At 44.0% G+C, this 12,692-nt stretch overlaps 1 protein-coding gene across 3 annotated transcripts in view; it reads left to right on the top strand.

Annotated features, from left to right (window-relative positions):
* Positions 1-12,692, top strand: part of Samd4a (sterile alpha motif domain containing 4A) — a 243,999-nt gene that overhangs the window by 194,174 nt on the left and 37,133 nt on the right. For all 3 annotated transcript variants that reach the window (XM_008839544.2, XM_008839545.3, XM_029566660.1), the window contains 2 exons: positions 9,596-9,705; positions 11,979-12,065. In XM_008839544.2, coding sequence (XP_008837766.1) covers positions 9,596-9,705; positions 11,979-12,065 — 197 coding nt within the window. The remainder of the gene's footprint in view (positions 1-9,595; positions 9,706-11,978; positions 12,066-12,692) is intronic.

The raw sequence follows: 12,692 nt of genomic DNA, 5'->3' as shown, positions 1-12,692 counted from the left end.
TTAATACACAGTCCTGAGGTTTGCTGTTTCTAATCCTTCCTTTGTAAAAGAAGCTCTTGACCTCATCCCCTCCCCACAGGGGACCCTGTCACAGAGAGTACTCCCAAATCTGCCCGGTGCCAGCTATAAGAGAAAGTGAGGCTGAAAAATGGAGCCCATCAACTTAGGGGCTGAAGCTGACCTTCAGTCTTCCTCTCAGGAGCCTCCATTAGGACTGTGCCCCCCTCACCTTCCCATAATGGTCGTGTGCTTAGTGCCCCTGGGATTGAGATGCATCTTAAAGTTTTCCCCTAGGGATACAGATGTGTTTTTAAAGATGTCTAACAGGCAGCTAACGCAATGGGTCATTTTGGCACACATGGGGCAGGACCACATCATAATGTTGGAGAACTGGCAAAACCCATTCCCAGGTGATGTTACTTAGTGATATGTTCAAATGGACAAGCCCAGGTGACAAGGTAGCAGGTGAGGGTCATCAGGGCTCTTGGTCACTTTGACTTAACAGCTCTGTCACTGAACATCAAAATGCCTGAGAAACCACTTTTGAGTAGCTTCTTTGCAGGTAAAGTTCAGTGTGTGGACAGCCTGATTCCAGGACAGCATATTGAGGCTTAACTGGTAACTGGGAGAAGCACTGGATGAGTGTTTCCCTGTGGAAAGGCCACCAGCCCAGAAGAATGCAGACTCCACTGACTGTGTTGGGACATTTGCTTCTTTCCTTCCTTCCTTTTACTTTATTTTCTTTCTTTCCTATTTTTCCCTTTACTTGGGAGGTTTCTGTGCACTTTACGCATCCTCCCAAAGTAGGTAAAGCTATGCTCACTGTATGCAGGTATTCTGAGGTAAGGAGTGAAAAGAGATAACATATTTTTAAAGAAATGTGAATGGAAGGAAAGTTTGAATAAATGTCTCATCATTGTTTTAGTATAAAAGCCTTTTTCCAGAGCTCAAGAAATATCTGTAGAGGAACTTGGTTCCTTTCCCTAGAACTGGTGAGAACCGTCTTCTCAGAGCCTAATCAGCCATAGAACAACAAAGACAAAATATCATGTTGAAGATTTTCTTTAGGAGGCCATAGGCATCAGACAGAAAAGGGGTTATTTGGTGGCTGGTTGGAACAAAACACTCTTTCCTTACTTCTTCACATTCTTTGATCTATTGAGCTTCCCTCTCTTACAGAAGTGTATTGGGAAATCAAAGTATAAGGTCACTAGCAAGTTAAATGGCAAAAAAAAATTTTTTTGAAGGAAAGAACATTATAGATGATAAAGAATTCTGTTTATAGGGAAAATACATTTTCAGTTCAGTTGACAATATCAGGTAATAGAAATGTCTACCACCCCAAACACTCACATTCTGAAATGTCCTGGGGACAGTGTTTATTGAACATAAATATTCCCTATCCTGCCCAGTGGTGAGATGGCTGCCGAGAACACCTATGGATCAAAGGTCCCCAGAGCCTCTCCAAGAAGCAGCACTTATTTTGCCCATCCCAAGTGTTTGTCATTTGATCCCCATGTCTGAGAGCAGATACTCATTTAAACTCCCAAATTAATTCACACTTTCTGAACAGCAAACTATGAAACCAAGTGGTTTGCATTTAAGAAGCTTTTCCCATGAACCCCCACGCTGACTTTCTTCAGCCTCGGCCCCTTATCAAGAGCCAAGGGCCACTTAGGGGGGCATCATCTAACTACAGCTTCTCTAATTTGTCAATGTCCAGTTTGTGAGAACCAGGGAACTGGAGCAGAATTGAAAAGCATTCTCAAAATGCCAAGGCATACATGTCACCCTCACCTCACACCTTGGGAAAACAAGCCACCAGAATTTAACTTGACTTAGTGTGGCTAACTGCTATGCACATCTTGCTAAAACTCTGGATTTGTTCTTTCTTAGCTTCTCATCTGGACAGACTAGCCAACTTTGGACACCATCCTCTCTTGGATCAAGCATGCGGAATAAACCAACCCCTATTCTCAGAGGATTAACTTCCTCCTCTTCCTGCATTGCCCTGCTTCTCTTCTAGTAAATTCCTGTCCTGATGGTTTAAATTGTCCAGATTGATGTGGAGAGGGCTCAGGCCACTATCTCGAGCTAAAGAAAATGCTGGGATTGAGCACTCCACTCAAAACCTTGAGTAGCAGCCTGACTTGAAATATGAAATTTTCCCCTCTTACTAATCCTTAGGGAGGCTACTACTTATATATGTTTGGACTAAATAGACTGGTTAGGGTTTCTCAATTCAGTTCTCTGTGCTCTTTTCAAAAGCTTCTCTGTGATGTATCCCAGGGGAGAGACTCTTGATTCTGCCTGAGTTGGGACTCAGTCATAATATCCTTCATTCTCACATAGCAAAGGGATTGAATATGCTCTCTTGGATCCTGTCTCATACACGGGCTTCAAGTTGGGGACAGAGAAAGGGAGGGAGGGTAGAAGGGAGGGAGGGAGAGAGACAGGGTGGGAGGGAGGGAGGGAGAGAGAGAGAGAAGAGAGAGAGAGAGAGAAAGAGAGAGAGAAACAGTCCCAGAATCTCCTAGAGAGCAGCTTGCTGGTGGAAGGAGCCAATCTGTCCCTCATATTAGCATGATACCCTCAGAGATGATAAACCCAATGCCTAGAGACTTATCAAAAGGCCAGAGCTTTTCTGTGTGGCTTTGAAATATGGAGGCAGCACAGGTTCACTTTTGTCCTCACTTAAGCCATTGGACTTTTCTGAGCACCTACTGAGCTCTGGGGAGACAAATGTGGAGGGCCTTTGGCCTCAGAAGACTCATTTTCACGTGAACACCAAACAGATACCTGGTTCATGGGACTCTGCTTTGAGAATATGTTCTTAGAGATGTGCTATGACTTAAGGCAGACACCAAGACAGGCTTTAATTCAAAACAGGAGGAAAGTCTCTAGAGGAGGAGATGCCCAGATCTGAGCCTCAGAGCATGATTGCAGGTCAACCAGGATAAATGGAGGGAAGGTAGTCTGTAGAGAGGGAACAACACTGTGAAAACGTGGGAGGTGAGGGCTTAACCTTAGAGTTTTGTAGGCACATGGGAAACAGATCTGTAGAGGAAAGAGCCAGATCCTAGGCCTTTTAAAGGATTTGTCTTTATCCTGAAATTTTTGATGGAATTTCTGCAACAGAACCAGCTGCCTAGCTTTGCATATTAGAAATGAAACCCTCATAGCAGTATGAAAGATTTGTCAAAGTGAAGAAAGAACAGGGAATTTGGAGGCCAGTGGAGAGGTGCAAGAATTTTTCAGTAATAGAGGAGGGAAGTGAAATCGGACCAAAACAAGTGAAATAAGAATGGAGACCAAGGAGTGGAACACAAACCCTCCATGAAAAGTAGAATCTGAGAGGGCTTGCTAACTACCTGAATTCAGACAGTGACGGAGCAGGAGGCATTTAAGGTGATGCCCAAGGTTCTGCCTGGGATATCTGGAGAGGCTGCCTGGGATATCTGGAGAGGTCATCTACAGCGTAGGGTCTATGAGAGGAGAAACAGATAAGACAATTCGGGGTGTGGTGGACATGGGAACCTGTCGATACTCCAGCGGAGATGTGCAAGTGCCTCAGGGAACCCCACCAAGACACCATGCCCCTCCCTGGCCCACCCTGGGCTCTTCTCCAGATTCTCCTCCTCTCCTGAGCAGCTCTTATATTATACTCGGGGACTCCATTCCAGATATCTGGATAGAAAAGTCTATGGATTTGGCTCTAGGAAGAGTGGTTTCCCAAATGAGGGGTAGAGTTTGGCTCTGTGTTCTCTTGGTGTTAGATGCATCCTCACTATCATGAAATAAAATCAACAGGGTACACTTGTGGCATGCAACTTCCTGATAGCACAAAAATACAGAGCTAATGGAGCTTGATGTATTATTACGTGTATATAGACATTAAAGGCAAAGGGGGGACTCTTGGCTGCAGTAATCTTGGTAGATACACAGCAGTTAAGAACAGAGAGGGCCATTGAATGGAAAAAATATGTTTGCCTTTTTGAAGGAGCCTCTCAGATGAAAACTTGAGTAAACTTTTTCTCTCCAGAGCAAATAAAATATATTGCCTCCTCTGAAATAGTCAGTGAAGGGGTTTGGAGTTATTTTTGAAATGTAGACCTTTGATCCTCTACCTCTCTCAGAATGAAGATGAGAAAAAGTATGGAGAGGTGAAATCTTTGAGAAAAAAAGAACCAGTGAGAAACGTTTGTAAGAAAGATTTTTAAATGCAGCATCTCTGGGGGACTTGAAGGTCTGAGTGATGGAGTGGGGTTGCTGTGGGAGACTTTTTAGCATGACTGTCAGAGAAAAGTGCTGCTGTTTTCTGAATGTTGACTTTCTGGATGTCATTTTGAATGCTCCTAACTTTTGCTTCACTTTCTTTATTTCCAAATGACAACATGTGGCCTGCCGGAATGAGTCCTCAGAGGCTTGTAGTGATGCTCACAGTCCTCAGATAGGCTGAGAGCTCTGGTGTCTTTGTAACACAAACTTCAGGACTCCTCCTAGATCCTAAAGACCTTGGGACTTTGAATAAACTCAGCTCCTTGCCAAGCTTGCATCATCCTCAGCTGGAGTGCTTTAAAGACTGTGTAGCTTTCAATGTAGACCTCAGCTTCTATTTAATGATACAAAGTAGGCTACGTGAAGAACAGCACTTAGAAATGTTGTAGTAAATGGAATTGCCAGGAAGAAATTTAATCCTTTGGTTTGCATCTAATCCTTTGAAGTATTTTACCTCAAATTTGTGCTTTCCAAGACTCATATATGTCTGCATGAGACGGGAGTCCTCCTGAAGCACTCTAGACAGTCTTCAGGATCAAGGAGCTCCCTCCAGAGAATCCCAGATCCTAAGGACCCAGAGAGCAAATTTTCTTTTGCTCAGAGACTAGAACAGAATCAGGCTCTTCATTCCGCTCTAGCCAAAAATAAAGACAAGCTAGGTGGCGCCGCTAAACTTCTGCTCTTGGTTGCTAGAAGTCATTTTCCCTTTCCCTTTAACAGTGAATCACTGGTCCCTCCTTGCCTTCCTGCTGCCTTTCTTACTCCCTTAAAAACGAATGCAAGTGATCTTGGAGAGAAAGGTATGTGAGATCAGCCTGGCTCTCCATGGATAATGGGGTTGATGCCTACTGGCAGGTACCAAGAGCACTGCACGTGATCTCCCTTGTGGGAAGATGACTATGCACGTTTCTGCTCCAGAGAATGAACTGCCTTAATATCCTCCCCTTTCAGCCTGTCTTTCTCCCGGGACCACCTCCCATTTGTGGTTGGGTGCTGCACGGCTTGCTGACCTGGCTGGTATCTGCAGCACACATAAAAGAAAAGCAGCCCAAGTTCTATTGGAGCCCAGCTTCTATGTCAGCTGCTGTACATCACACAAAGCCCCTCTGAGGTCAAGGTATCCAAACTCTGAAAGGAAATAGAAATGAGCAGAGTTTCAACTTAGATTCCATCGCTAAAGCTACAGGTGGATACAGGACATATGCAAGATGGGTGCGTAGCTCTGTTATCCAAAATTAGCCCTAAGAAGATAAACCAGTGTGGACTGTAGCAGGAGCTAGAAGGAGGCTCCGGGAATGATGGGGACTATCCAACATGAGGGCCTCCATTAAGCACATGGATGGTAATACTTTCTGACCTCTCTTCCCGCACTTTCCCCACAAAGCCAGCCACCCCAAGGCTCCACCACAGCTCTATCTTAGTCTCATTCAATGCTCCTTGCCTAAGTAGCCACACCTACTTCCATGACTAAACCAAGTCTTAGACTTCTGACGTCTTCCCTTGTTTTCCCTCTCACCAAACCTAAGCCAAAGGAGCCATTTTCAGTTCCTTTGTCTCCCTCTTTCAATGGTCTTTCTGGTCTCCAAGTAGCATCCATTTCCATCCTTTCGTTTCTCTATCACCCCTCCCAAGCCATCCTCAAGGTTTTCTTAAATTCATATCCTGGCCTCTTCTCACCATCCTCCAACTAATCTTCTAGGTCAGCCGTCATCTTTCTAACACATCATCTAACTGTTTCTAGTGCACAGATTTCAACAGCTTTTCATTGGTGAAATCTGCTTTCCTTGTTTTGACATTTCATAACTCAGTCATCTGCCCCCCCACCTATGTGTGCCCACCTTGTCTCTAGCCATTTTCTACCACCCACCAAGCATTTGTTCTACTCTAAACGCTCTGTGGCTCTGCTGTTTGTTTCTGTCCTTCCTACTATGTGAGATAGGAGCTCCACAACATGGTCTGCCCAGTGGACTCCAAGTTGCTGTCATATTCCAAGCAGCAAGGGGCAAGCAGCTCTCCTACTCCTTCAGCAAACCCAAGGGCTCACTGTATTGCACTGAATTGCAGCAAACCCAAGCACTCACTTGCATTGCAGCTATTATAATTTTTGTATGTGACCCACTCATGCTCTTTGGATTTGATGGCGAGGGCATGCCTTCAGAGAGCCTGACCTCTCTGTAAAGCACCTAGTAGGTGTTGAATAAATAACATTATTCCCACATTTGAAGGAATTCTGCCTAGCATATAGCAAAGGTATCTTTTCTTTCTCACATTGCACAAGAGAGTGACTTTCTAGTTTGAGATCTGCATTGCTATGCCCAACAGGAGCAGCCTAGATGAAGCTAAACAGCTGTGCTCTGAAGGTATGTATGCCAAACTGACATTTCCACTTCTCTGGGTAACTCTGCTTCTTCCATTTGCCAACCATAGCCACAGCTTCGCAGATAGAAAAAGGATGCTAAGATGCTAAGATGGTTCATAGCATTACATCCAACAGGACGACATGTGGCTCATTGGAAAGGACCTAAGCTTTTGGTTAGCGTTCCTCTCCAGCCAACATTGCACAGAATCCAGCATCCTAGTCATTAGAATTCTTGACTTAGGATAATCATACAGTCCAGCCTCTCACGTCTCTGTGTTTCCCTTTTAATGGTATTCTCTTTTCATCTCTGGCAAGGGATTCTCCACTAACCAGACAGAAAATGGTTGGTAGGCCATGTTCTTCTCTGTTGTTCTTTCAGGGTTCGTTGTGGTTGAGACAGGGTCTTCCTATGCAGCTAGTAGACTGTGTTCTTAAGAACTGACATTTCCTCTTCTTTGTTCAACAGACCTGGCTGCATGAAGGAAAGCTCCTTAGGTGCATGGCTCTGAGCTAGGCACTGTACAAGCAGGCTGCCTACCTTAAGGAACATAAGGTCAAAGGGCCTTACGTTTCCCAAGAATATATCTGGAAATGACTCTTCAGGAAGGCCTAACTCATCCTGTTGTGGTAGTAAACTTTTCCAGGAAAACTACACCCAGTGACCTACATTTTGACTAGTGGGATAGGCTCTTCCATGCTTCTATCCCAGGATTTCTAGTTGTCCAATTTGTTTTATAGAAAGGAACTAGCCCTGAGTGAACTGAGACTTACCAACCTAGGACTTGGCCCTCATACTACCTGATTCTTTAAGAAGCCCTATCGTCACCTTGGCTTATAAAGCACCCAGTTCGCAGCATGACTTGGTAGCTGAGAATTTTGTTCATCTTACCATCAGTGGATTTTGAATGATTAAGCTTTAAGATACTTGGTTAAAATGAAACAGGTCCACAGGGTTGCTCTGTGCTCTTTTGGGATAAATTGTATCTAAGTGTGACACTGGACTACCTAGACTCCTCTGAATCATGGCTGTTGTGTTTTCTGGGAAATTATTTGGGACTTCAAAGATATGAATAGCAAACACAAAACCTGGTGGCATGTAGTTGGTCTGAAAACCAGAGCTGTGGTTAACACAGCTGCCGACGCTGCAGACGTGTTGACATTGTTTCAACAGAAGCAAAAGCATGGTGGACACCTCCAGAATGTCATGTCAGGGAAAGTAATAGACTCCTGAGCTGGTCTATCCTGAACTGAAGATCCTAAAGTGGCTTACACTGAGTATATTAGGGCTTAGCACTATGCACCTGGGGAAGCCTTATCTCAGTGTGGTTAACGATAATCCTGGAGAGACTCTGTTTTTGTCACAGTAGATTGAAGGGCTTCCAACCACAGAATGAAGTAATTTCTTGTCTGAAACTACTGAATCTGTTCTTAATTGAATGTGCAAGTCTAATTCTCAGAATTTCCCTGTCATTGGTCTTCACATTACTGCAGAGCACAAAGTGCCCTCAGCAGGCTCACAATCACTTCCTATGTCTGACTTTCAGGCAATCACCAGTCATCGCCCCACCCCCCACCCCCAACTGCATTCCCTGAGCCTTGGTTTGGTTCACCCATGAGACAGAGCCTGATTTCAGAGTTGATTAAGCATCTTCCATCAGCCCTAGTTAGCTACTTTAAACATTGGAAAATTGGAAGCTTCACAATTATTTTGGAATGTGTGTGGCTCATAAGTACCTCAGAATAAAACACTTTGTAATCAATAGTACAGAATCTTGTGGCCCACGTGGTTAGTGATAGATAATACGTCACAGAAGACACGAATGGCACTTACTCAGTGCCTTAGTATCACAAAGTACTTTGCAATCTCCTATTTACCTAGCTCTACGGCTGATGATCTCTTTGGTTCTTCCTAGAATTGTAATGATGTAAGAAAGAGCTGCAGCTCAGTGCCCACTTGACCACAAACTTGCTCTGTAATGTAGATTTAATGATATCTGTAAAATCATCATGGGTAGAAGATAGTTCTGCAAACTTTTCAAATATTCTATCAGCTCCAAAAACTCTGACTTAAGAGACTGGGGAAATGATTCATTTTGGTTATAATCAACAAGGTAATGACTCTGGATTTTCAATCCAGTAATTTTCTTAGCTCTAGAACCCCAAACTTGGGGCTTTAGGTAGGTGTTCTTTAGAATTTCCTTTATCCTGTGGTCTGGCCAGTGTTTGGACCCTTCATGTCATGATATCTTTCAGATTTGCATGCAAAGAATAAGTCAAAGACATGTTCCAATACATCCCATAGCTTGGAGAAATGATCAGCAGATATCCCACAGCAGGGACAATACTGGTAGTTTAAGTTGCCCTTTACCCCACTAGGACCTAAGGAGGCAGAGGAAGTATCAGGCTTGGAATTGCTGCATATTTTTCCTGACTCTGAAAGTGGCAAACATAGTATATGAAGATATGCATTAAGTCTCCAAAAAAGAAGTGTCTTGAGGGTATAGACTAATGTGTCTAGTTTCATCATTCTAAGTCAGCTCTTTCCAAAACAACAATGAAAGGGCCTAGCTAAAGCAGTGGCTCTTTGCATTCTGTTTGTTTATTGTGATGAACCCATTTGGTGACTTTAGGGGAGCGGTGGATGACTCTACCTAGAAAACCATCCATATACTCATAAGCTGGGATGTTCTAGAGAATTCCTGTATGCCCTGAAACCCATGGACCCCAAGTTAGCAATCCCTGGTCTAATGTAGAATAAAGGAGCTTTGGGGAGGATAGGGCTAGCCTGAGCTTTCTGAGCCCACCATTTGCTGCCCAAATTAAGTAATAACAAATTTTTTTTTCTTTTTTTTTTTCCTCTGACCATCACCCTTTTTCCCTCTCTGTTCCCTCATCTTTGGTCACCTCTTCTTGTTCCCTATCATTTCTCTCCCATCTCTTGTACATCATGCATCACAGATGTTCCAGCCTGGTTAAAAAGCCTCCGCTTGCACAAGTATGCCGCGCTTTTCTCCCAGATGACCTATGAGGAAATGATGGCCCTCACTGAGTGCCAACTGGAGGCTCAGGTATGTACTCGAGGGAATTCCTTTCCTGAGAAGGGGTTACTTGAAGTTCAAGTCCCAGACTGACCTTTTTGGACCCATAACTTAGCTACTGCCAGATGCTAACTGGTATCCCACGGTGAGTAAGCCTAGCAGAACCCAGTGGGAGATAGAAGATCAACAGATAACCATGGGGCAATGAGGGGGAAAGGGAGTCAGGGCAAGGTAGACTCCAAGAACACTGAAAATTCTGGATACTTGGGAAGAATCTGTGGCACCACCTGGAAGGGACCTTGCACCAAGGCCCCCGAGAGCTTTGGCTCTCCTGGTTCTCTCCTTCCCTCTGCCCACCCAGGCCTTGTTTGGGTAGGGAGAGATCCCTTGTCTGTTATCCAGTCTGGTCATATATCCACTAACTTCCAACTGAACTAGTCAATATCAACACCAGGACATCCTTCAGAGATGCCACAACACTTGCCTAAAATCATTCAAGCTGGTCCTGGTTGAGTAAATTGGAGTAAATTGTTTAAAATACTTTTTTCTTCTAACCACTTCAATAGCATAGACAGCAATTGAGAGTGAGATTTCCACAGGACTCAGATTTTATATCCCCTCTGAAGTCATAAAAGGACAACATTCCTCCTTCCTTCTTAGGCCTCTTCCCCCAAGTGTGAATGTCAAAGGCCAATCAACAGAACCCCTGAAACCAAGAATGCTTCTACCATGCCAGGCTCTAGCCAAGAGATCTGACCAATGTCTTTGTTTCTCTTGTTTAAAATGAAGTTTGCACATTTCAAATTGCCAGGTTCCTTTGAACAATGATCTGAAAGAATTAGTGGTCTGAACGAGCTAATACTCTTTCCCCTGTAGGAAGGAGAGATCGCAGCATTTGGGGCATGGCCGGACTGGTGCATGCTTCCCCACAGACCTCTGCTTGCCTGTTGTTTATTCAGTACCCACAGTTCCCCCTCTGCAGGCCTGGCTGAATACCAGAATTGAGCAAAGACAAAGCCCAAAGTCACTGCACATTCTCGGAGAATGAAAGGCTGTAATTTCAACTTCCTAATGTTTCTCCCACTACTTTTTGGATCTCAGCTGCTTCTTGAGATCTCAGGGACTGAAGGAAACAATTTCAAAGAGCATTTTCATATTCGGGTCAAAGTTGAGAGAAAATCCAAGTCATTGCTTGTTCAAATTAAAAGGAAAGAAAGAAAGAATTGACACAGAGGGCAAAGCCAGAGCCTGACACAAACTTTTCAAATGATTTAATTCATTTGATTTGAAAATTACAACTCAACAGAAGTACACACCCAGGGTTTCACCTTCATGAGTCTGTTTATCTTGATTTTTCTAAGTAGAAGTGATGCTGTCATCATCTTCATCCTGTTATTTGCTAAGAAGCATTCTGTGGAGTGGTTGTATTAGAATAGAGGTCCTCAGAAGTTTGCATTCCAGATTGAATTAGAAGGACCCTCTACAGGGAAATGTGCAGTAACTGTGATCAACAAGGCTTTTCCAACTACTGCCGCCCATTTAAGATAAAATCCACCACTCTGCACATTTACCTGGAGTGCAGTGAACTCTAGTTTTCATTATAGAAAGGACAGGAAGGCTGCAAACTAAGAGAAGTTCCCTTTGTGGTGGTACACGTGGGCTATCCTGAGCTCCGTCTTCTAGAGAGGCACAGGCGTGGGAAGGGATTGAGAAAGCAATGGATAGATGAGGTCAGAGCCTCCAGGGAAACTGAGAGGGACTGACATGATACAGCCTGGAAGAGAAGCGTGTCTGAACTAAAAATTATCTTTTAAGACTGAAGAAATCTCATGCTGGGTAGAATAATTGGCTGCTTTGTGTCTCCCTGTCCTAAAAGTCATGGGCAAGCGCGAAGCCAGATGGACTCAGAATATTTACTGAGAAGGGGTTTCTGAAATACATAGTGGCCAGCCTGTGCTCACATAGGAACAAAAAGACAGAGTACCACATAGCATCTGAGAGTCTCTAAGCTTATCCTTTAAAATGATGTCTTGGGGGCTGGAGAGATGGCTCAGTGGTTAAGAAGAGCACTGACTGCTCTTGCAGAGGACCTGGATTCGATTCCCAGCACCCACATGGCGGCTACGAACCACCCTTAACTCCAGTTCCAGGGGATTCCCAAGCCATCTTCTGACCTCTGCAGCATTGCAGGATATGGGTGCACTCACATACATGCAGGCAATACACTCATACACATAAAATAAAAATAATAAATAAAATATTTTTTAAATGATGTCATAAATGTATCTTGTATTTAATTACAGAATGTTACCAAAGGTGCAAGACACAAAATTGTCATCAGTATTCAGAAGCTCAAAGAAAGACAAAACCTCCTGAAGTCTTTGGAAAGGGTGAGTGAACAGTGGGCCAGGGGACATTTCTACCTTCTTCATGGGAACACAGATCAATGAATATCAGTTTAGAGTGTCACCTGTCAAACCTCAGAGGATCATGTGGCTTCCCTGTTGAAGTTAGAGAAAATGAAATGATCAGGACAGAGCTGCCTGGCTGTTCGTGCTTCCTTGTATCCTGATGATGAGATGCACTAATTCCCTGGGTACAAGTTGCTGTGACCCACCATGCCTTGGGTGAAGTGCATCCAATGCTCCCTTTGCATGCCCATCACCTCTGTCTTGTAAACAGCCCTAGAGACTGGCAAGGTGTTCTACCTGCAACAAACGGCTGCTACGGACAAAGCAGCATAGGAAATGCTAATGTGCTTGTTCCTACTGTCCACCCAGGGAGTCTCCTTTAGAGAAAGCTGTCCTCAGAATGGCAGACGCCAACAGGTGTACTCTAGGTTCCACGGGGGAATTGAAAGTGTTAGCAAACAGATAGCCTGGCTTCAGACTTTCACAACAGGATAAGTCTCCATGACTCAGACAGGAACCACCTCAAAAATGTAAAATACTGAAAAAAATTTACAACTGTGTGACTCCTAACATAAATCTACAGTGATGAGTGAACTGTGGACTTTA

This window comes from Nannospalax galili, unplaced genomic scaffold (genome assembly GCF_000622305.1).
Source record: "Nannospalax galili isolate Female #2095 unplaced genomic scaffold, S.galili_v1.0 scaffold336, whole genome shotgun sequence".
NCBI lineage: Eukaryota > Metazoa > Chordata > Mammalia > Rodentia > Spalacidae > Nannospalax > Nannospalax galili.
The sequence above is the reverse complement of the archived record's forward strand: the minus strand, read 5'-3'. Positions and strand labels throughout refer to the sequence as shown.